The sequence below is a fragment of the Arachis stenosperma genome, chromosome 5, assembly GCF_014773155.1.
Source record: "Arachis stenosperma cultivar V10309 chromosome 5, arast.V10309.gnm1.PFL2, whole genome shotgun sequence".
In the NCBI taxonomy this organism is placed as follows: Eukaryota; Viridiplantae; Streptophyta; class Magnoliopsida; order Fabales; family Fabaceae; genus Arachis; species Arachis stenosperma.
In genome coordinates this window covers 5,563,883-5,588,644 of record NC_080381.1, presented here as the reverse complement: position 1 = coordinate 5,588,644, position 24,762 = coordinate 5,563,883, and the positions used below count along the sequence as shown (strand labels likewise).

Here is a 24,762-nt window from a genome sequence, read left to right as displayed (position 1 = left end):
GCGGCACCTCCCGTTCTCGGGAAGCCAAAGGACGGGGAACCACTATACCTGTACCTCGCTATAACAAGCGAAGCCCTGGCCGCAGTCCTGGTACGGGAGGACGGGAAAGCTCAACAGCCAGTCTATTTCATAAGCAGGGCCCTGCAAGGGGCAGAATTAAGATATAGCAAGTTGGAGAAGCTAGCCTTAGCACTCCTAACTTCCTCGAGAAGGTTAAAACAGTACTTCCAAAGTCACCAAGTTGTCGTCAGGACGGACCAAGGGATCCGGCAAGTTCTCCAAAAACCCGATCTGGCGGGAAGAATGATGACTTGGTCCATCGAACTCTCCCAATACGACATACGGTACGAGCCCCGGCAAGCCATCAAGGCGCAAGCCATGGCGGATTTTTTAGTTGAAGTAACGGGAGACCCAGGCGAAGACATGGGAACACGGTGGAAGCTCCATGTGGACGGAGCCTCCAACCAGACCTTCGGAGGTGCAGGGATCATCCTAGAAAGCCCGATTGGGGTTGTATACGAACAGTCGGTTAGATTCGAATTTCCCATCTGAAACAACCAAGCAGAATACAAAGCCCTCATAGGAGGCTTGACCCTAGCGGCGGAAGTCGGCGCAAGAAGACTGGAAGTATGCAGCGATTCCCAAGTCGTCACTTCCCAAGTAAACGGCAGCTACCAAGCCAAGGACCCCTTGTTACAGAAGTACTTGGAAAAGGTTAAAAGCTTGAGCCAAAAGTTCGAAGAGGTCACGGTCCAGCATGTACCCAGAGAAAGGAACAGACGGACAGACCTCCTATCAAAATTGGCCAACACAAAGCCAGGGGAGGGGAACCGGTCTCTCATCCAAGGCATGACAAGGGAACCAGCAATTGCACTACACATAACAACCCTAAGTCCTTCATGGCTAGACCCCATCACCAACTTCCTAGAACACGGCCAAGTCCCTGGTGATGAAAAGGATGCGGCAAAATTAAGAAGAGAAGCGGCAAAATACGCCGTCATCCAAGGACAGCTGTTCAGAAAAGGGCTTAGCCAACCCCTACTGAAGTGCCTACACCCCGACCAGACGGACTATGTCCTCAAGGAAGTCCATGAGGGCTGCTGTGGGCACCACATCGGAGGCAAAGCCCTAGCAAGGAAGTTAATCCGAGCTGGGTACTACTGGCCGTCGATGATGGCGGATTCCAAAGAGTTTGTCAAAAAATGCATAAAGTGCCAACAGAACGCCAATTTTGCCAAGGCACCGGCCTCCGAGTTAAGCTTGCTAACGACCTCCCGGCCGTTCGCTCAGTGGGGAGTCGACCTCTTAGGGCCCTTCCCAGTCGGCCCTGGGCAGGTCAAATATCTCATAGTAGCGATTGATTACTATACCAAATGGATAGAAGCCGAACCACTGGCTAGCATATCCTCGGCCAATTGCAGAAAATTCATGTGGAGGTAGGTAATAACACGATTCGGGATACCAGAAGTCGTCATCTCGGACAATGGCACGCAGTTTACTGACAAGAAGTTCACAGAATTTCTCAGCGGCCTGGGTATAAGGCAAAGGTTCTCTTCGGTAGAACACCCTCAGACGAACGGACAAGTGGAGTCCGCCAACAAGGTTATCCTTTCAGGGTTGAAAAAGAGGCTGGACAATAAGAAGGGTGCTTGGGCCGACGAGCTGGCGTCGGTCCTCTGGTCTTACCGAACAACCGAGCAGTCCTCCACCAAGGAAACTCCTTTCCGATTAACGTACGGGGTAGATGCGGTAATACCCGTAGAGATCGGTGAACCGAGTCCGCGATTGCTTTTGAAAGGAGTGGAGGAAACTGTAGAAAAGGACCTGATAGATGAAGCCCGGGAAATGGCCCATTTGACGGAAACGGCGCTAAAACAAAGAATAGCTCTGCGATACAACACCAAAGTGCTCAAGAGGGAATTTGAGCCTGACGACCTCGTCCTAAGGCGGAATGATATCGGCCCACCGACCCCCCGGAGAGGGCAAGCTAGCGGCAAACTGGGAAGGTCCCTACAGAGTCAAAAAGGTGATGGGAAAAGGAGCCTTTAAGTTAGAAAAGCTTGATGGCAAGGAGGTCCCGAGGACATGGAACGTGGACAACCTTAGAAGATTCTACCCCTAGAGGACAGAACGACATGCCGGCTAATCTAGCTAAGTAGTTAATTTGTCGTTTGAACTTTACAATAGGTTTTAAGTCCCTTATGTGGTTACCGAATAAGATATACTTGTGCAAATTTTCTCTCCTATTTTGTCACTTAATTTTCAGATAAACCACCGCGTCCAACGACGACGCGCGTCCCCGGGACTGATCACCCCGGGAACCCGTCAACCCCAATCATAACAACTACGCAAAAGGCCATGGGCCATTGATATAAGTGACGACAATAAACCAAAAACGGTTAAAAGAAATGGAAATACAACCAAATGAATGAAGAGAAATTCATCACGGCAAGACGAGCAAACGATTAAAACAGTCGTTAATCACGGGCCAAGATAATACGGCTAAACAACAAATTGTTCACAAGCCAAAAACGGCTAAAACCAAAATAGTTTACAAGTCAAAACAAAGCGGCTAAAACTATAAAAAGAGAACTCATTTCTTCGGAACATCGACAACCTTGCCATCCTGAATAACCTTGCGGACACCGATCGCCGACGTGTCGAATTCGGGGCCGAGAATTTTAATTTGAGCTTTGAGGGCGTCCTCGGTAGCCAGGATCGCACCTTTCCCCTGCTTCAGGACATCTTTATACTTAGCTTTCCACGTCGCCAATTCAGCCTCCACGGCTTGCTTTTCCCTCTCCATTTCGGCCACCCGTTTTTGTGCCGCGCCGACTTGACTCTCCAAAGTCATCTCGCGCTCCACAAGACGAGAAACCGTGTCGCCAGACTCTTTCAACTTTTCTTCAGCCATGGCGGCTTTCTTCTCGGCAGCAGTAGCCTTTTTCTCTGCGGCGTCAAGTTTCTCATTTGTTTGGGTCAGCTGCTCCCGGAGAGTGTCAACTTCACTTTTCAGTTCATTATTTGCTTTGCCAGCAGTTTCCAACCTCCTGCGGAGGGACTCCATCCTGGATAGCTCAAACTCCGCCTTCCGGGCTATCACGGCGCCACGCAAGAGGGTACGGTACATCCACCTCGCTTGCCCGGCGAGGGAAGACTCCTGGAAGTGCTCCTCGGTACCAGGGATCAGCTGGGAATTAATAAAGTTCCCGGCGTCAAAGTTCCTCTCCATAACGGTGAGAGCCCCCTCGGGACTGGAGGACATCTTCCTCTTCCTCTTAAGCTTGGGGACCTCCTCCACCTCTTCATCATCGTCTGGATTAGGCACAGAGCCTCCAGTCTCAATCACCTCGCGAAAAGGGGAGGCGTGGACTGCTGTGCCACCTTCACCCGCGGCACCCTGGGCCGAGGCGCCGATGTCGTCGGTAGCGGCCTTCTGCTCGGGAGCATCCTGATCCTCCAGAGGAGCAGCAGACCCCTCAGGAGCGGGTTGCTCATCACCCTCCTCGTCATCAGCGCCCAAAAAGGTTTGAAACAAGTCGGGAAGGCCTGTAACCGACGCAGACATATCCACTGCAGGAAAGCAAGGGAAGTCGGTTAATCGCCACACAATATCAATAAAAGGGAAAAAGGTAAAGGGCAAAGTAAAGAGCTCCTCACAAATATAATTACGGCCGGATTCCCGGTCACCCATGAGGAGGTGGGGATTTACTGGGTTCTTCCCAAAAACCGCCATCAATACCTCGGCAATTTGCTTATCCACCTTCGACATACTCCTATAAGCTACCTTAATAAAACTATTGGACCCCGCCCCGAAACTCCAATAAGTCGGGATGAGCCGTACCCCCTCCAAGGACAACCAAAAGGGATGACGACCTTTAACAGGGCGGACCTTAAAATATTTGTCCTTGAAACCATGGTAAGAATCTTCGAACAACCCGAAAATCTTCTGACCCTGGGCAGACCGGAAGGACATGAACCCTTTTTTGTGTTTCCCCTCCTTGGAAGGGTTTGTGAGGGTGAAGAAGAAGAGGTAAACATCCACGGACACCGGCAGGTCGAGATATTCACAGACCATCTCGAAACAGCGGATTGAGGCCCAACTGTTCGGATGCAACTGCGACGGTGACACGGAGATTCGATTCAAAAGCGCCATTTGAAAGGCAGAAAACGGTATACGGACTCCGACTTGAGTGAACATGGCTTTGTAGAACCAGATCCAGTCGGCGACCTGGCGAGGTTGGAAGTTGATTTCGTACAATCGCTCATGAGGAGCCGGGACGAAGACATCATAATTAGCCTCCTCGTCAGTCCCTCCACATAGGTACCCGGCTTGTCGGAACTCGGTGAGCTCCTCCTCGCCCATTTGATTGGGTGATTCCTTCACGTCGGAAACGACCCAGGCATACGGATCATACGCCGCGGGGTTAACGGAAGCCCGGGAGACCGTGCGAGCCATACCTACACGGGGGGATCATCCAGTTAGTCTAAGAGATCGGTAGATCGGTTGCTCAGTTCAAGCACACCACTACTCCCCAACTAAGGACAAAACACTAGAGGTGGACAGGAAAAAGCCTACCCTGGAATGGCTCCCCCCTCCCTAACACGAGTAACCGCCATTGGAAGGCCACACAACCATAACAAAACCAAGCAACAAGCATGCGAAAATAATGCACAAAAGGGAGAATGATTCGAAAGTTACCTTAATTGATGGGAAGAAGATGAAGTTGCGAAACTGTAAAAACGCAAGGCACCACAACAATATACACAGAAATCTCGTAGCAGAGGCGAAGAAAGAGAGGAATAGGGAGTGTGAAAAAGAGCAGAACGCACAAAACCAAACATTTAAAAACCACCCTAGGAAGCGCGAAACGGCTGGGGGCAAGATAGTCTTTTCAAACAAGGTTTTTCCACCCCATTATGAACATTTAATGCTCGACGCAGGAAACGAAGCGATGAAACGGTTGCTTGTGCAACCAAAGGACACGCGCGCCGGGGGCATGTCCCCCCCACGAACGGCCGACCAGACGAGTTGCGAGGCGACGCGCCATTGGTAGCCCCCACGACTACCATTGGCGCGTGGGGGCACTGTTACAGCCTGGCCCAAGGTCCGCACGGGTCGACCCGACCCAAGTTCTACCCGACCCGGACACGCGCCCTTTAACCGATCCGGACACGCGTCCTGTACGGTCCGGCACGCGGCTGCAGGACAATGTCCTTGGGGACATGGGCCTGTCCTCTCTGGGGGCCCACTACTGACATGTATATAAGGGGAAGAATGGCTCTTCCCCCGAGGTACGTCACATTTTCCCACATAACTTTTCACACCTGCACACTAGCTGACTTGAGCGTCGGAGTGTCTTTGCAGGTGGCACCCCCCCTCATCACCTCTCCACGACCAGTGCTCGGCTACTCGACAACCCGCAAGCAGTGCGACCCAAGTTAAGGCGCCCTCACCCCTACATCTGTCCACCCGATCTGTTCGGAACCCGACAACTGAACAGCTTTTAATAATAACATGTATGCATGCATCATAATAATATTCCCTTTTTCTCTACTTTAAATTTATTATTGGGGAACAATTGGTGACATTATACAGATAAATTAGGGTGGAGAAATCCTGAGTGCATACCGTTAGGGTGTGATTTAGTCCCTGTTCTTAGAGGAAGGAGCCCCATTCAGGTCTACTCTGATTACATGAGGGGCTTCCATGGCACATTCAGAGATTAATTATTTGGGCAGTGTTATCATTGTAAGCAGGACATGATACATGCATGTATGTTGCCATGTTTTTTGAACAAGTTCTAAGACAATAATTCAAATTTTGCAGGAAATTCAAGTTGGGTTGGGTCCTTGAGGGGAGCTGGAGAATTCCAATGCTATATCATAAGGTAATTTATAGGTTACTCGAATTAAATACAGATATTTTAGTATGAAAATGATGTGAGAAGAATACTTCTTTTTAATTTGCAGTCAACAAAAATAGTTAGAGGTTACAAGTGGTATAAATAAAGGGTGTTGTCTGTGGTGACTAATTAGATTTGGTGACTAGCGTGGCTATCTTAAGTTAGCCTGTAATCAAGCGACACGTACTGAGTTAAATAAAAATGTTGACTACACGAATCTAAACTTAGAGAGCGATGACTATTCTAATGACACGATAATTATAAGCGGTTTCACTCTTTTTTTATGTTAAATTTGGGCCCATACAGATATCACAGAAAACCAACCATCATAAAAAACAAGCCAATTAATATTATGAACAAAAACTAATTTCCTAAATTCAATGACACTAGCACACACTGATCTTTAATCTCTCCAAGCCAAGACTTAAAAAAACAGTTCAACTAGTTATCTAAAAAAAAATGATCTTTTATTCATCTTTTTATTATAATATTAAAAAAATATTAAAATAAATTCATCCAATAAATTTAGTACTTTTCTAAAATTGAATACATATTTAAAATACAAACAAAAATTTAAATTTTAAACTTTAAAATTTATGTTTTATTTTTAATATTTTTAATTAATAATAAATTACAATTAAATAAAATTTAAAATTTTAATTTTAAAATTAATAAAGGCTTTAAAATGAAAAAATACTAGTGCTCAAATAAATAATAAAAATTTCAACTAATACTATAATAAAAATATGTTAAATATATTTTTATTGAATAAGATCTAAAAAATTTAACTTAATTATTCATTTTAATAATTTAAAAAATATTAATATTCAAATAAGTAACGAAAAAATCTAACTAATAATAAAAAAAGAAATATTAGATGCATTTTTATCGAATAAGAATTAAAAAAATTATTTTTAAATTTTAGATTTATGATTTTGGATGTGTTTTAAAAATATTTTATATATAATTTAATAAGTGTAGATGTGTTATAATTGAAAAAAATTATTAATATACATTTTAATAATTCAAAAAATATTAATGTTCAAATAAGTAATAAAAAAATCCAACTAATAATAAAAAATAAGAAATATTAGATGCGTTTTTATCGAATAGGATATAAAAAAATTAATTTTATTTTTAATATTTGAATTTAAATTTTTTATTTATGATTTTGGGTGTATTTTAAAAATATTTTGTATATAACTTAATAATTTTATATGTGTTATAATTAAAAAAAACAAATTTTATGAATATAAATTTTAATAATTTTAAAAACGTTAACGTTTAAATATATAAATAATAAAAAAGTCCAACTAATAATAAAAAAATAAAAAAATATTAGATGAATTTTTATTGAATAAGATATTAAAAAAATAAAAAAATATATAAAAAAATAAAAAATAATAAAATATCTATTTTATGAAATGGGTAAAAAATAAAAAAAATAATATTTAAAATTTAAATTAATTTTAATTATTAATATATTTATCTATAGAATAAAAATATTTTTTAATTAAATAATATTATTTAAATTAAAAAACTGATTAAAACCTAAAAATTAAAAAATAACAAGCATCTTCCAAAAGAAAAAAAAAAAGCCACGACTTGAAATCAACTGCGGTAAAGAAAACACAAGTTACTGCTTACTATGTTAATCAAACGTTAATGATACACTCTCACAATCCAGGTGTTATCATTTTACTGCGTGGTCAACACGTAGCCATTTGTAGCCACCACTGATATAGTCACCAGAGATACAACCTAAATAGAGTAAGTTAAAATTTGAAAAAAATTAAAGAATATTATAGAATTTTAGCTAGAGTCTAAGTATGATACCATAACTTGATCAACTTGAAGACGATACATATATATATAAGGTGAATGCTACCCAATCCCTCTAAAATAACATGTAAGTTACCCTTCATTATGTGTCACATTGTAATTGGTCCTTATCTTAATCATAGTTGGGTTATTTTATAATTTATTATTCTTAAAATATCAAAGCCCTACTCCCGTTAATTGAAGCACATTCCACTCCTCCATTTTTTGTTCATTACTTCATCACCTAGATTCGGTCCTTCCAAGCACCGTTGCGTTCGTGACAAGAAGTGCCAATGTCATCGCCATCTACTGCCTTCCCACACAACCTCTATTTCTTTAGTGCATCATCCCTTAGTCACGTCGTTGAATCCCGTCGCCCATAACTTCTCCTTCCCAGTATAGCCAGCGCTTTTTTTGCCATGTATCACTGCTTATCCATATAATTAATGATTAATTTTAGTTATTAAATTTTTTTATTAAAAAAATATATCTTTATTTAATTACGTGACGGAACATATATTTATATGTAAAATATAATATAATAAAATAAATCTATTCAAAGTATTTAAAAGATAATTAAAATTATGAACATACAAATATAATAATAAAATTTGTACTCCAAACAAATAAACATATTCTTTTTATCATACATATATTATTTAAAAAATAAATATATTATTAAAATTAATAACAGAAATTTAAAATAATAAAATTTAACTTTCTTACCGTATTTTTTATAGTATTTTTATTTTTTTAATTTTTAATTTATTAGTACTTTATTATTTAATTAAAAATTAAACAAATTATTTTTATGAAAAATTATTTTTTGTATTATATTAGAGAAGAGACCAATATAGCAGTTTAAAAAATAAATTGTATAAATATTTAAGAGATAAATATAAAATACATACCTAAAATAAATAAAACAGACAAAATGGGAGTACTATTGAGAAATGGAGAATTATTTTTATCTGTTTTATTTATTTTTGGCATGTATTTCATATTTATCTCTTAAATATCTATCTATATAATTTACTTTTTATTTAAAAATTTTAATATTATCTATTTTTTATTTAAAAATTATTTTTACATTATTTTTTAGACTGTTATATTGGTCTCTTCTTTAAGATAATACAAAAAATAATTTATCATAAAGATAATTTATTTAATCATTAATTAAATAATAAAGTACGAATAAATTAAAAATTAAAAGAATAAAAATACTATAAAAAATACTTGTAAGAAAGTTAGATTTTATCATTTTAAACTTGTGTTATTAATTTTAACAATTTATTATTTTTTAAAATAATTTATGTACAATAAAAAATATATTTTTTTTATTTTAATTATACTTTTAAGTACTCTAAATAGAGTTATTATATTATATTTTACATATGAATATATGTTCTATCGTGTAATTAAATAAATATTTATTTTAATAAAAAAATTTAATAACCAAACTAAACATTACTTAGGTATGTATTTCATATTTATCTCTTAAATATTTATATAATTTATTTTTTAAACGGTTATATTGGTCTCTTCTCTAATATAATATAAAAAATAATTTTTCATAAAAATAATTTGTTTAATTATTAATTAAATAATAAAGTATTAATAAATTAAAAATTAAAAAATAAAAATACTATAAAAAATACGGTAAAAAAGTTAAATTTTATCATTTTAAATTTCTGTTATTAATTTTAATAATATATTTATTTTTAAATAATATATGTATGATAAAAAAATTTGTTTATTTTTTTGGAGTACAAATTTTATTATTATATTTGTATGTTCATGATTTTAATTATACTTTTAAATACTTTGAATAGATTTATTTTATTATATTATATTTTACATATAAATATATGTTCCATCACGTAATTAAATAAAGATATGTTTTTTAATAAAAAAATTTAATAATCAAATTAACCATTAATTATGTGGGTAAGCAGTGATTCACGCCAAAAAAGAGGCACTGGCTTATACTATACTGGGAAGAGAGGTTGTGTGGGAGGGCATGGCGATGACATTAGCGCTTCTTGTCACGAACGCGACGGTGCTTGGAAGGACCAAATCTAGGTGATAAAGTGATAAATAAAGAATGGAGGAATGAAATGTGCTTCAATTAACGGGAGTGGAGCTTTGATATTTTAAGAATAATAAATTATAAAATAACCCAACTATGATTAAGATAAGAACCAATTACAATGTGACACATAATGAAGGGTAACTTACATGTTATTTTAGAGGGGGTTGGGTAGCATTCACCTATATATAATATATAAAAGTCTAGAATATCTAGTGATAATTTTTTATTATAGTTAAAATTAGATAAACTAGCTTAGTTGCAATCTTTAACTTAGTTTAAGAATAAGTTGTTACCTAATTATGTGTTGAAAACAAGTGGTAATTTATTTTTTTCTAGTATTATAACTTTTAGAAAGCTATATATAGGTGGTTAAGGTATTTGTTAATGTATCTCATGTATCGCATAGAATTAGTAAATAAAAATAAAAAAAGTAAGATTTCTTATGTAATTTCTTTGCATAAATTTTCATAATATATAAAAAAATATCATAAATTTTTCTATGTATTTTAAGAAATTGTAATTTCACTATTTTATTATATTATTTTTACTATTGTCTAAATTTTTGTTCATATCCATCCATTTTTTCGTCGACAAATTTTAATTGCGTTATTTTGTCCAAATTAAATCTAATACCATACAAATAATAGTTAACAATTATTTTACTACACCGTAAATTTTCAACTATTATTTTTACATTAATAAAACTACATGTGAAATTTTTTTCTTACTTTAAATATATCTAGTTTCTACTCTGGTATCTGTTGGTTAAAGGCGGCCCCTATAACCAATACCCTGAGGAAACTGATTTCTTTAGAAGAGAAGGAAGATGGAACTCGGAATACGCCAAAGAAATATTCCAAGAATCCCGAGTTTCATTGGCATTACAAGACAAGATTTCGCGACGGTTATGTTCCAATAGCTAAGATGCTAGCAAAGCAAGAACGGGCAGGGGAGAATGCATTGGAGAGATATGACGTTGAAAGTGCATGAGTCACAAAATCATGTGTGTTCAGAGACACTGAATTAGTGTATTTTATGTCTATTCTGACAGGAAGGACACAGGAACACTAACAAGGATACAACTTATTTTTTATTTTTTTTCATTATTTTTGTTAATTTTTTATAATTATATTTTTTATTATTATATTTTTCATCTCAAATTTTTTGAATGAAAAAAATGAGAATAAATTAGATTTTCATAATTTGTTCTAGTTTATCACCAAACATAATATAAAAACACAAAATTTTATGTCTCTGTCTATCAGTGTCTTGTCCTATCCTGTTTTCAGTGTCGTCCTGTCCTGTCCTCAGAAACAAACGCATCCGTAGGTCTCATTGTTCCATGGCGAAAACTGAAGGACACAGAGGCTTCCTTATGATGATTCCAATGGAACTCATGTTTATGTTGCCCACAACAAGGGGTTTCTCTTGTTTCAAGTGAGCACATTATATATTATAGAGATTGAAGGCTCATGAAAAAATAATTTACTTATTCAGGACAATTAAAAAAAAAATCCTACATAAAGGAAAGACAACTTATTCAGAACAGCTGTCCCAAAAAAAAAAAAATCAGAACAATCGCAGTCTTGCCTCAATATCTAAAGTTGAAATCTTTAAAGCTCAACTCCAGTGGTTGACCAAAAAGAAGTCAATGCAAATATGCTTTCAAAAAATATTCAACTCAATTAATGGACTTAAGACTTCAGAGACAGTGACAATTAATTCCTTAGAAATTCTGAAGAGTCTAATCTCAACTCTCATCATTAACTACAAGTCTACAACCAAGACTTTAGTAAGAATAAAGAGGTGAAGGATGTGGCCAAGATGAAGTTGAAAGGTCAAATTAGACCCCAAAATATTGAAAGCCGTCTTAGGCAGTGGTGGTGATAGATTTTCAAATGGCATAATCTATCTACACTACTTTCAGGCTTTCAGCAAAAAAGGAATTGAAGAAAACAAAAGAATAAAAATGTTTATGTTCCCCTTATTGCTTTACAAGATTTTAACTTTCCACTTTACTATTTCTGATCAAAATGGAATGCTACATATTCCAATTTCCAAACAACTTTAGAAAATATTGACAAACTATAACACATAACTCTAAATCCCTCGGGTTGACCTCAATATAACACATAGATTGTCAAATTGTTGGTCCTACAGAAGGTCACTAAATTTGGCATTTCCTGAACTGCCTCTATTAACCTTTTTGAAAATTGTTTGAGGTTTCTGAAAGCTGCAATGCTTGCTTCAAGCTTTCCACTATCTCACTCATGGATGGCCTGTCCTCGGCATTCTTCTTCAAGCAATTATCTGCCAACTTGGCGATCTTTCGAGCCGAAACAAGGGAGTATTGGTTCCTGAGGCGAGGGTCTATTATGGTGCTGAATCTGCTAGTATCAGCAGGGTACTTCTTGACCCACTCTAGAAGCTTCTGTTCTCCTGTGGGACGATCTCTTTCCAGTACCCTCCTGCCTGTGAGAATCTCATAGAGCACCACGCCGAAACTCCATATGTCACTCTTAGCTTTGAGATGTCCTGTTCCAACATACTCCGGCGCTGCATATCCCTGTGTTCCAACTACCTGATGATAAGAGAATTGTTAGAATGTTAAATTAGTTCAAGAATGCTGATTGTAAACAAAGAACCAAGAATGCATAATTCGCTATGTATCAAAGAATCCAATCTAGTTGGCAAACCATGGAAACTTGGATTTTCAATGATGCATAACAATTGCTATATGAAAAGCCATGCATTTAACACTTAAAAGTTGTAATGTTGGAAAATACATAAACTAGAGATTGAGAATAAATAGACTGTCTGAAATCAACTTACTGCAGTAGATACATGAGTCTGATCACCGGTTGGGCCCTCCCTAGCTAGACCGAAATCCGAGAGCTTGGGATGGAAACTTTTGTCCAACAGCACATTTGAAGATTTGAAATCTCTGTAGATCACCTACAAAATGAAATAAATGTAATGTTCATCAACCATCTATATACAGAATCATCTGCATAATTATTTTTAAGCTTTGAATTGCCATTTAATTCCCCATATTAAGCAAGTTGATCTAAACCTTTACATAGCATATTCTATACACATTCTCTGAGTACTATGGATATCTTCATAACACAATAAGCAAGCTCAAGTGAACATATTATTATAGAAAATGACATGTAGATAAACTAATTGATATTGTCAACAAAATCCGAATCCTTTGCCAAGACAAGGTACCTGAACTTCCAATCCCTCATGTAAGTAATCCAATCCTTCAGCAGCACCAAGCATGATCTGCAATCTAGTTTTCCAAGGCAAGTGAGGTAAAGAATGGTTGAAAAGATGATCCTCTAGGCTCCTATTTGGCATGAATTCATACACCAATAGCCTTTGAATTCCTCTCTCGGCGTCTACAGAGCAGTATCCCAATAACTTAACCAAATTGGGGTGGTTAACGATGCCGAGAAATTGAACTTCAGCAAGCCATTCTTTGTGCCCCTATACAAGGAATTAGAGAGCAACAACATGAGAACTTAGCAAAAGTGTGATATAGGTATGGATCCAAAACCAAAAGCATCAAAAGTTACCTGAAAGCCACGAGTGTTGAGCTTTTTGATAGCAACGAGAATTGGATCCTCATGTCGATGTAGAGGTGGAATGGTTCCTCTATAAACACTTCCGAAACCACCTTCACCGATCTTGAGCGTTCTATTGAAACCATTGGTTGCATCTACGAGCTCCCTGAGAGTGAAGACCCTGAAATTGTGCTGGTTCTCCTTATACAATTCATTAACACTCCTTGGCGATGGCGATAACGATCGCGAGTTGGTGGACTTGACCTTGCTGTTCCTGGTTGTTTTTTGCAGCTGTGGCTCGGATTTGGATTTTCGTTTGAAGAATAAACACATCATATTGTAAGCATGAATTCGGTTGAACTTAACCGAATATTCTGAAGAATGAAATGATGGATGAAAAAGGCGCGTGTGAAATGGTGCAAGTTGCAGAAGAGAAATAGAAAGAGAAGCCGCGTGAATTCGTTGCAGAAATAAATATTTTATAAAATAATGGATAGAAATGGACAGAAGTGAGACCCAGTTGTCATCAGTCATCAGCTCACGTAAGACATTACACCCATTCATATTCATATTTAGATAACTTCCCAGCTAAGGCTTAATTTGTTTTATGCGCCTCTTAATAAACTGCATTCGGTTTGAAATATAAGTAGGTTAAGATTTTATATAAAAATATAATTTATATTAAAATTAATTATTAATATAAAATATATACTAAAAATAAATTAAATAACAAAAATATCATTTATACATAAAAAAAACCAGACATTATATATTTGATATAATTAATTAAATAATATATATTTATATATAAATTTATTGGTATTAATTTTGATATATAAATAATATTTTAATAATTAACATCTAAGATGCACTAACTGTGTTAGTTGTATATTAAAATTTGTTATTAACTTAAAATATATATTAAAATATAAAATAAATATTATAAATAAATTAAATTATATATATTTATATATAAATAAATAATAATTAATTTTTTGTGTAAATAATACTTTTAAAAATATATTGTATTAAATAATTTAATTATAAATATTAAATTATTTAATAAATTTTATTTTGACAGTGGAAAAAGTTCACTAGCAACGATGTATATACATGAAAAAGTATATAAACATGTGTTTACATTCATATTTCAGCTAAATTACTTTCGTTCATCATGAATTATTTGCGATCTAATGTAATTAGCAACTAACAACTATATAACTGATAAAATTGATAAACTGGAAATCAATGTGAAATGGAGAAAATAGTTGGAAGTCATTTATTTTTCTTTCCCTTTGACGGGCTTTATTTTCCCACCGTGTTTCTTTGCATTATTTTTTGATTTGGTCATAAACATAAGCATGCATTTGAATTCCGCATCTGTCGCCAATAGCATCACATAAGCGTCACACTTTATTATCTTATTTTTTAATTTAGGTCAACGTGTAATATCCTTGTAAGACTATGGTGGACTAATGCTGGTCAAAATAATGTTGACGATAATGTACAAAAATAATGCTAATAGTTTGCCGATGAAAGGAACATTTCATCCATATGTATATAGATACAGATAAGGATTGCTGCGTTGATTAAAATAGTGTTACCTTTAATTTCTATGTTATTATATATTTGTATGTGTGTTAAAATATTTTATTCACTTACGGTGGAACCTGCACATGCGAATGCGATTCGGTATAACTAGGGTTTTCAAGTTTCAATATTCATTATGTTGACCAGAAAAGGTTTTCAACGTAACCCTTACATGCATAATTCGACTGGCATTACATCACTCCTTTGTAAACTAGTAAGAATAGAAAAAAAATATTTTTTACACTATGTTTAGATCAATGGAAATTAGAAGGAAAGAAAACTGAAGGAAGGAAACTTGAAGGAAAATTTGGATCAGCACAGAAATTGAATGGAAAAAGAAAATAGTAACGTAAGGCCCACATCCAAGTTTTTTTTTCCAATTTGTAAAAAAAACTGCTGAGAGTTTCAAAGTAAAAATAAAATTACTAATATGTCCATTATTAAAATTAAAAACAAAATTTAGAATATTTAATAAAAAATAAAAAAAATTTAAAAAATATTATTGTTTATAATAATAATACATTAAAATTCTAAAATATAATTAGAAATACTTTTTATTAAAAAAATAATTTAAATATATTAGTATATTATAATTTATAGGGCAAAACACATAAACAAACCAAAGCTAGGTCAATATTACATGAATCAGCCAAATCAAAATTTGGTTCATCAATCAACCAAAGGATATTTCTATGTAGTTCGAACCAATTTGGTTCGAACTCAATTTTCATGTAATTCGAACCAATTAGGTTTGAATTACACCTTGTAAACGTTTGCCAAATAATTCGAACCAATTAGGTTCGAACTCCAACCATATAATTCGAACCAATTAGGTTCGAATTAGTGTGAAGAAATAGCCAGCAAGTAATTCGAACAAAGATGGTTCGAATTACTAAGAATTCGTTCCACACAGCAATTTAAGTTACAAACATAGTTTCTGCATCATGGTTTAATAAAACTCGCACAGTTATTTATTCTGGTGTGCATTAGACATACATTTCGTTTAAAACTGCGGAGAAAGAACATATTCATTAACTAAAATCCCATTCAAAGTACATCACACTGACCTTAACAAATTCTATCAGTCACCAACTACAAGTAAGAAAACCGATAATAGTGGAATCTAAACGCGAAATTGAAACAACAAAAGTATCAAATCCACGAAAACACCTAATGATGCCCCCGTGTGTGCTCTGCTCCTCCGAGCTGTGGGCAACTCCGACGTGTGTGGCCCGGCTGCCGACAAAGCCCACATCTCTTTAGCCGGTTCGGATCTGCCTCGTCCATATTGGTCTGTATCCTAGTGGACCTCGGCCGACCCTCTCTCGCACGCCTCTTATTGGGGTCAGGGATGACAGTCAGCCCGTCATATGGTGGCTAGAAACCCTCCGGAATGGGAGGTGTGAAACCCATCCGATACACACTGAAGACCGAGCTAAGACGATACACCTAGTGGACGTAAGGCTCCCATGTAAGCCGTGAGTAGGCACAGCATGCCAGTGCGTGGGGACACGGGAAATGAAGTGCCTGAAAGTATCCACAGTCACATGTCTGAGATGCAAGCGAGACTCTGTAGCTACCTAGTGAGAAAGAACCAGTCGGAGTTGTCTCTACGACGGTGAACTCGGAGTTATCTCTGTCGTACACAATAACCGTGAAGCACCTAGCCGTCTTCAAGTTGACCTCTATACACTTCACCAAGTGCTGACTAAATTGTTGTCCGGTTCCTATCTGCGCCTCAGCCTCTCTCCCTTTGCGAACAAATAATTCGGCCAACTTTCCGTATGTTGCCTTCACTAGCGAGCACACAGGAAGGTTTCGTACACCCTTGAGGATCGAGTTCACACACTCAGATATATTCGTCATCATGTGTCTGAATCTACGCCCCTCATCACAATGCTGTGTCCACAACGAATACTCAATCCGGTTCGCCCAGTCACACATCGCCGGGTCTTCGGACCTAAGAATATCAAACCAGTAATAGAACTCGACCTCGGTCTTAGCGTACGCCGCATTCACAAGTAGCCTCTTTGCGTCTTTGCCCTTGAAGGTGAGGGCGAAATTTGCCGCAACATGTCGAATGCAGAATGCCCGGTATGCAGACGGAGGTAACCAGCCTCCGTCAGGAGCCTCAAGCGCGGCCTTGATGCCGTTATGCCTGTCTGAGATAACCAACAGACCCGGCTGCGGTGTCACATGCTCACGCAGGTGGGAGAGAAAGAAGGACCACGACTCAGCATTCTCACTCTCGACTAATGCGAATGCAACAGGGAGTATGTTGGAGTTCCCGTCCTGTGCAATCGCGACAAGCAACGTTCCCCCATACTTGCCATACAGATGGGTGCCGTCAATACTAATTAGGGGCTTGCAATGACGGAATGCCTCGTTACACGGTGAAAACGTCCAGAATAGTCTGTGAAAATAAGCTCGAGACTCGTCCAACTGTCCACTGACACGATCAGGGCTCATCTTTAGGACTGCAACAGTACCAGCCATCGTCAACTGGACTCCTAACACCCACCTTGGGAGCTCGTTGTACGACTCATCCCAGTCACCATAGATGAGGGCAACAGCCTTCTGCTTCGCCAACCAGACCCTCCTGTAAGTCGGCCTAAACTCGAAGTGTGTTGTGGTGGCATTTAGGAGCACCTTGATGCTGACGGATGCATCAGCCCTAACCATTGGCATAATGAATGCCGATATCACATGGTAATCCAAACTCCTGTGGTCGGTGGAAATCGAGGTGGCGAGACAAGTATGTGGTCCGTTGTAATGTTTGACCTCCCAAACTCCCTTTCGTTGTCGGAGACTAAGCCGAATCAACCATGTGCACCCATTGCCGAACTCAGAACACTTGCCCACATACCGGCGATAGTCAGACTCCACGACCTTGTACTGTACCCCTCGACGGATGCTGTAAGTCTTGACACTTAAGAGGGCCTCTTCTTTATCCGGAAATTGCTGACCAACCTGAAACTCTGTCAGACATGCAGACCCTTCAGCATCTCTAGCGCCAAATCCAGCCGGCTGCCCAGGTACCCCCTCCTGCCTCATGGCATCCAAGTCCAAAGAGGAAAAATATGGAGGGTACTGCTGCGTGCCAGAGCTAGAACCACCGCCCGCCCCAGCAGGCTCACTTGCTCCAGCATCATCGCCACTGTCATCAGCAACATATCCGGCTCGACATCATCGTCCTCTGGATCATCGAAGAATCCATCTCCAATCCCAGCCGGTACAACACACTGTAAAGAGGTCCGCGGATATTCTCCTGTTCCGACCTCGTCGCCTACACTCCCGTTGAGATCAACAGCGAACGAAGGCGAGGCGACAGGTTGGAGGGGTGGCTCGTACGCAGGGACGGAGGAAGATGCAACGGCTGGTCTTGAGCTAGAACCGGCTATCGTGGCTAAAGTGGTGGTATTCCGGTTCGAACCCTCGAGCTGGACACCGCGTCAACCAACTTTGCCAACAGTTCTAGTGTCCTCACCTCTGGAAACTGCTGGCGACAATGAAACATGACCTGCAAGTCATCATCACTCCCGATTGTGAAACAATCGTACTTTACGGTTTCCTGGAGCATCGTGATTGGAATTCGATAAAAAAAACTTCTTAACCCGTTTCACACCTTCTAGACCAAGTTTCAGCAATACAGAGCTAACAAGATCCTCATACCTCGTCGTAGGCCTTACGATAATACAGAGAGGATCCTTATCAGTGAACTTCACACCGGAATGAGTTTTCCTCTTAATGGATCCTCTGTGGTGAACCAACACTACGAAACTCTCCTCACTAGCCATCTTACCTCCCCTCTAATGATAGCAACTCACGTTCAAACCATATATATACAGGTCTGGTCCTCACTAATTCGAACCACCATAGTAGGTGTAAATCGAACCAAACTGGTTCGAATTACTAAATGTGTGTAATTCGAACCTAATTGGTTCGAATTATATGGTTGGAGTTCGAACCTAATTGGTTCGAATTATTTGGCAAACGTTTACAAGGTGTAATTCGAACCTAATTAGTTCGAATTACATGGAAATTGAGTTCGAACCAAATTGGTTCGAACTACATAGAAATATCCTTTGGTTGATTGATGAACCAATTTTTGATTTGGCTGATTCACGTAATATTGACTTAGCTTTGGTTTGTTTATGTGTTTTGCCCTAATTTATATATAATATATATAAGAGTATTAATGTAATTTTATACTATTATGATTCTTTTTCTTTTTACTTTTCTTTTCATTTAAACAAAAGAAAATTTTCTTTCTATTTTCTTTCCATCTATTTTCTCTTAATCCAAACAATATACAAATAACTCTACTTTTCATTCTATTTTCTTTTCACTCATTTTCTTTCTTCCCATTTTCTATCCTTCCACTTTCTTTTCTATATCCAAACAAAGCATTAGAGATGCTAAAAAAGAGGTTCAAGAGAAACTTTTTTAAATATATAAATAGAAGAGTATATATATTTCACAAATAAAAAAAATCATTTTATTAGTATTTTTCAGAAGAAAATAATAAAATTTTCTCTCATTAAGAATATTATTAAATCAATCTATAATAAATTCCTTTATTTGTATCTCTTCATGGTAAGAAAAAATTATATGTAATATTCATGATTCTTCGTATCATATAATTTCTAAAAATACTATTTACACACTAAAATCAATCATTAAAATTAGTCACTAATATATTTATATATGAATATATGTAGTTTAATTTATTTTTAACATGTATTTTATACTAATAATCGACTTTGATAATTAATTTGGTGTGCACGTAGCATGGTCGTATAATTTCTTTTGTAAAATGAATGCTTAGCTTTAATAAAAAATTATTTGACAAGAATATAGTTTAAAATAGATATAATTACAATTAATAAAAAATATATTTTTCATCACTTTTATTTAATATGTATATAATATCTGTCATTTCTTTTTCGTGTTTTGCTGGTTGAAATAAATTAGAATGATAGTTTATTTCAAAAAAAAAGAATGATAGTTAAAATTTAATTTGACTTAGCGAATTATTTGATTTATATAGATTAATTTATTATATCTTTTGGTCATCACTTTTATAACAAGTACAGTAGTGAATTAAATTAATCAAGTGTATTTGTTATTTTTTATATGTTATACAAATTTAAAAGTATTATTTCCTTTAAAATAATTATTATATTTTAAAAATATAATGTTTTATTATAAAAAATCAACTATTATGTATAAATATTATTATTTAGTCTTTTTTTTTATAAATTCAAATATAATAATATAATATTATAATAACTTTATTTATTATTGTTACTAATGATTTAATTTTTATAATACGCGTTCCTTACAATATCCGTACGATCCCTGTGCGATTTTTGTACATCGCACGGACATAGACACTAGTTACATGATAATAATGAAGTATATATGAATCTAAAATTTTATAATATGTATTATTCAAAATTTTTATTATTTTTTTGTTACTAAAGATACGGAGATTTTAATTTGTGACCTCTTAGATAAATATTAGGAGACTAGGCCATTTGAGTTATAATTCATTGGACTCAAAATTTTCATTCAAGACTTTATAGAAAAAAAAAATTAAAACATTGAATCTAAAATTTCATAATATGTATTACTCAAAATTTTCATTCTAGACTTTATAGAAAAAAATTAAAACATTTTAGGAAGTTATATTAAGTTTTACTTTTTCCGTAGTTTCTACTGTATTGACTGCCATGTTATTATGTATGGGGTTTCAAGTTACGTTCACGTTAAGAAATAATTAAATCAAAGTTATAAGGTGAATTCTAGTATGTTTATTATTTAGTATTTAATTTTTATTTAATTTATTTTTATATTTTTAAAATTAAATATTAATTTTTAATATTTTTTATAAGTTAGACAATATTTTTTAGACATTATATTAATCACCTCAAACTAATAATAGTTACCAATAATGTATCATTTTCCACGATTGCACAGTTGTTGTCGTGTTTGCATTGTGTGTCTTCATTCAACCTGGGATATTGAAAAAGTTAAAAGCTATATTGAATGAGCAATGCTAGGGACCAGCAATATTTGTGATTGGTAGCCATCAACTAGCCATCAATGATGATTTGATGGTATGAGATTGGTGTGATATTTCATCCAATGGCTCACATTTATCTACTGGTTACATGCTGGCTAAAATGCAATAAAATTATTGGCCCCCTAAACTTTTCCATATTGAATTGCATCTCAGATTAAGAGGAAGCGTCATACTCTCATCAATTCGTATATTTTGGAGAACAAGTTTTTCTCTTGATACATTGTCTTCATTCTATATAAAGGTATTTTATAATTTATTTCTTTTAATTATTTAAATCTTTAAATCAAATCAATTATAACTATTTAATAAAGTCAATTAATTAATATAATTAGATATTTAAATCTAACACAATTAATTGTACAAATTAATTAGTTTGACTAGCTTATCAATTATATCAATTATTTTAATTAATCAGAGTAAATAATTATATTAACGGCTAGTTATGTGTTTAGGCCTCTAACATTATTGTCGTCTCCTCGTCTTTCACATCCTTCGTCATTTCTTAAAGTTATCCGAGTAAGAATAAGAAAGAAATGTGGAAATTATCTTGTGAACATTAGTTTTTGTATATTGTACAAGATGTCGTTGGTACGGTTGGGTTGTGAAATAGATCGGGGACTCGTTGGCCAAAGGGGTGATGGGATCGAACTTCTAGAGCGATAGAGGATGACACTTGCAAAGACACTCCGATACTCAAGTCAGAATGAGTCTAAGAGATGAGAGTGGGAATTGGAAGTGAGTAACGTACATGAGGGAGCTGGCTCCCTTTATATAGTTTGTCATGCATATCTTATCTTATTTAGTTGGCTACTACTGTGTGACTTCTGATGTGTGGGGGACGTCGTCTCGGGTAACGGAGGCAAACCTCTAAAGACTCCGTAATGAAGGGGCGATTTACGGGGGTGGTGAGACGGACCGTTAATACAAGCTCGTGATCCCAGGGCGGACGAAAGGGTCTGTTATATAAACCCTGAATCACCCCAAGTTGCCGATTGGATGGGGGTTTATGAATCCATTTTCACGCGAGTGGGGATGTGGTTCCCGTTTCCAGAGTATGTGTAGGCGCTACTTAATCGTTGTTTGGTAATGTCGTCTTAGCTGCATCCCAACAGTTAGGTGGCCATACCTTTAAATTGGTTTGTGATTATTTGAAGCTTCCAGCTCAGGTAGAAGTTTTTCTCTTTTTCTTTCTGTGCACTCTCCCTACCGAGGAGGTAAAGCACAAAATGGGTTATGTATTGTTTCGGACCCAGCCAATCAGCGAATTGTTGGGCTGTTTGAGGATTCTTTTTATGGTTTTAAAATGGAGTATTTCAAGGTGTGCCATGCTCGGGGGCACCATCCCTTCTGGCTGACTCTAGAGGGGGAGCATAGGTTTATGACGTACTGGAGTTTTGGGGTCAGTGCATCATATTTGACGTGAGTTACTTACAAGGGCCTGTCTTCTGAAAAAAGACATTACTGACGTTTCATGGTCAGTTTTCGGAGATCGGCCATTGAATCCTTGGGACATCATGGGTGATCTGGGGACGTGCCAGAGTTATATTGGTGTGTAATTTGATGTTTTCTCTATTTTCTGTTTTACTTTTGTTTTGCGAGTTTGAGACTTTGACATTATCCTCTTCTTCTTTTTTTCAGTCTAGATGGCTGGCGATTTGACCATCCTAGCAAGGTTGAACGCTGCTATGTCCCAGGATGCTGGGAGCGAAGGTGGTGGGGGCTTCACCATCAACACCTCAGTTCTAGCCTTGCTCAGATTCCCGAACCGTTTCTCAGGACGTGGTTTTGACTGGGGCAGCCGACGTTGGGGTTGAAGAGGAGGTTGTGGTGGTCCCGGCCCCCGACGCTAGTAAGAAGCGGAGGATGGTGGTGGAGGGGAGCAGCGGGGAGAACGTGGAAGAGGAAGGGCCAGTCCGTCCGTGATGGACTAGAGTTTTGACGCTTCGACCTTCATCGACCAGCACCTTCTCCCGGGAATGGAGGAGTTCTTTGATGACTGTGATGTTGCTGGTCAGGTGAAGTCCGTGTATCGGGCTCTTCTTCGTTCCACTGTTATCGTCTGTAAGGCAGAGCCAGTGCTGACTCAGGTTGGGCTTTTGGACAGTAAACTCCGCTAGTCTCAAGTGGAAGCCAGGAAGCTAAAAGAGAAGTTGGAGGTAGCAGAGACAGCTCGTTTGAAGGCCGTGAATAATGCTAAAGATGCCGGCACCGAGATTCTCCGTCTTTCTGAGTTAGAGACTTTGCCTCTCTTCCAGCTTTCTGGCGAACGCAAGCGATCATCCGATGTCGAGTCTTCGGTTGCTTCTCTGCTAGCCAGGGCGGGCACTTTGAGGGCCGAGGCAGCTAAGCTGAAGAAAGAGAAAGAGGAGTTGCTGAATGACGCCAAGGCTGCTATCTCGTCTACTGAGGAAACCATGAAAGCCCATGTCTGTGTGTTGGCACTCAAGGTGAATGTATCAGTTATGGAGGCCTTCCGGACTGCTAAGGATAGAGAGATCATGGACGTGGAGTGAATTTTTTATATTTTTATGTGGACATTTTCTTAAGTTTGTAAGCCGTGTTTGGCATAACATTTTTTCTTTTGGTTTGCAAGCCGTCTGTTTGGTAATATTTTGTGAACAATTTTCTTTTTGAAACTGGCAGACCATTTTCTCGGCTTTTTGAACGATTTTGTGGTCTCTTGGTGGGACATTTTGTGTAAGAATAGTTGGCCTCTTGGTGGGCCGCGTTAAATACTTGTTTAACTTTATGGATATTCGTTTGCATTTGCCTCGAGGGTGATTGGCCCCAGTGTAGCCGTTTATATTCTATTGTACCATGTGTTTGGTGAGGGTGCAAGGAGGGTAACAAGATAACAAATGTTAAAGTGATTTTTTATTGAAGGTTGGGTCTCGTTAAAACCTCCGTTTTTGGTAGGAAAGAGTACATGAAAAACAAGAATGTGAAATAAAAGAAAGAGGAATACCAAAAAAGAAAACTAAGAGAGTCTAAACTAAGATATTAAAATTTTGACAAAGTTACCAAAGTGGTGAGATTTCCTTACAAGTAGAAGTGTCATAGGTTTCTTGCGTTCCACGACCTCGGTATCTCGTCCCCGTTAAGTCGTTACAGCTTGTAAGCTCCTTTTCCAATTACTGATTTGATTTGATAGGGCTCTTCCCAGTTAGGTGTGAGTTTCCCTTCTCCCAAGGTGGGGGGCCATGTCGTTGGGTCGCAACTAGGTCTCCCTTTGAGGTCCCATTTTACTATGCCTTTATTGTACCTTTGGCTCATTCGTTGTTTTAAGGCTAATTCTCGTAGGTGGGCTATGCTTCTAACCTCCTCCGTGAGGTCCCGTTCTGCACCCTCCAACGGTTTTTCATGGGTTGGGATCTCTAACCTCTACCAGTATGATGGCCTCTAGGCCGTATGTTAACTGAAAAGAGGTCTCTTTGGTTGAGGTTTGAGGGGATGTTTGGTATGACTAGAGGACAGATCTAAGCTTGTCGGCCCAAAGGTCTTTGGCCTCGTCTAGTCATTTCTTGAGGTCCTTCACAATGATCTTGTTGGCTGATTCTATTTGGCTATTGGTTTAATTTGCGGGTGTTCCACCGACCTGAACCGCTGGGAGATACCGAACCCTTCTAGAAACTCCTTAAATTGTTTGTCCGCAAATTAGATTATATTGTCTAAGATTATGATTTTGGGAATTCCGAA

At 37.2% G+C, this 24,762-nt stretch overlaps 2 protein-coding genes across 2 annotated transcripts; both read right to left on the bottom strand.

The window, feature by feature from the left end:
- Positions 1-11,482: 11,482 nt before the first annotated feature.
- On the bottom strand, positions 11,483-13,845 carry LOC130982581 (probable serine/threonine-protein kinase PBL19). Its single transcript, XM_057906617.1, has 4 exons — positions 13,401-13,845; positions 13,051-13,311; positions 12,652-12,774; positions 11,483-12,400 (listed from the first exon to the last, which is right to left on the bottom strand). Exons 1-4 carry the CDS (start codon positions 13,722-13,724, stop codon positions 12,017-12,019), a joined length of 1,092 nt encoding a protein of 363 aa, XP_057762600.1. The 5' UTR covers positions 13,725-13,845; the 3' UTR covers positions 11,483-12,016.
- A 2,582-nt stretch (positions 13,846-16,427) lies between these two features.
- Positions 16,428-18,032, bottom strand: LOC130980327 (uncharacterized). Its single transcript, XM_057904018.1, has one exon. The coding sequence runs from the start codon at positions 18,030-18,032 to the stop codon at positions 16,428-16,430; it is 1,605 nt and encodes a 534-aa protein (XP_057760001.1).
- Between the last annotated feature and the right edge of the window lie 6,730 nt (positions 18,033-24,762).

Bases quoted from the DNA above. Each gene is read 5' to 3' on its own strand.
- LOC130982581 (XM_057906617.1), bottom strand. From the start codon at position 13,724: ATGATGTGTTTATTCTTCAAACGAAAATCCAAATCCGAGCCACAGCTG. The intron at 12,775-13,050 runs GTACCTTGTCTT...TTCATTTTGTAG, and splicing joins ATGAGGGATTGGAAGTTCAG to GTGATCTACAGAGATTTCAA. The intron at 12,401-12,651 runs GTAAGTTGATTT...TCTTATCATCAG, and splicing joins AGACTCATGTATCTACTGCA to GTAGTTGGAACACAGGGATA.
- LOC130980327 (XM_057904018.1), bottom strand. From the start codon at position 18,032: ATGAGGCAGGAGGGGGTACCTGGGCAGCCGGCTGGATTTGGCGCTAGA.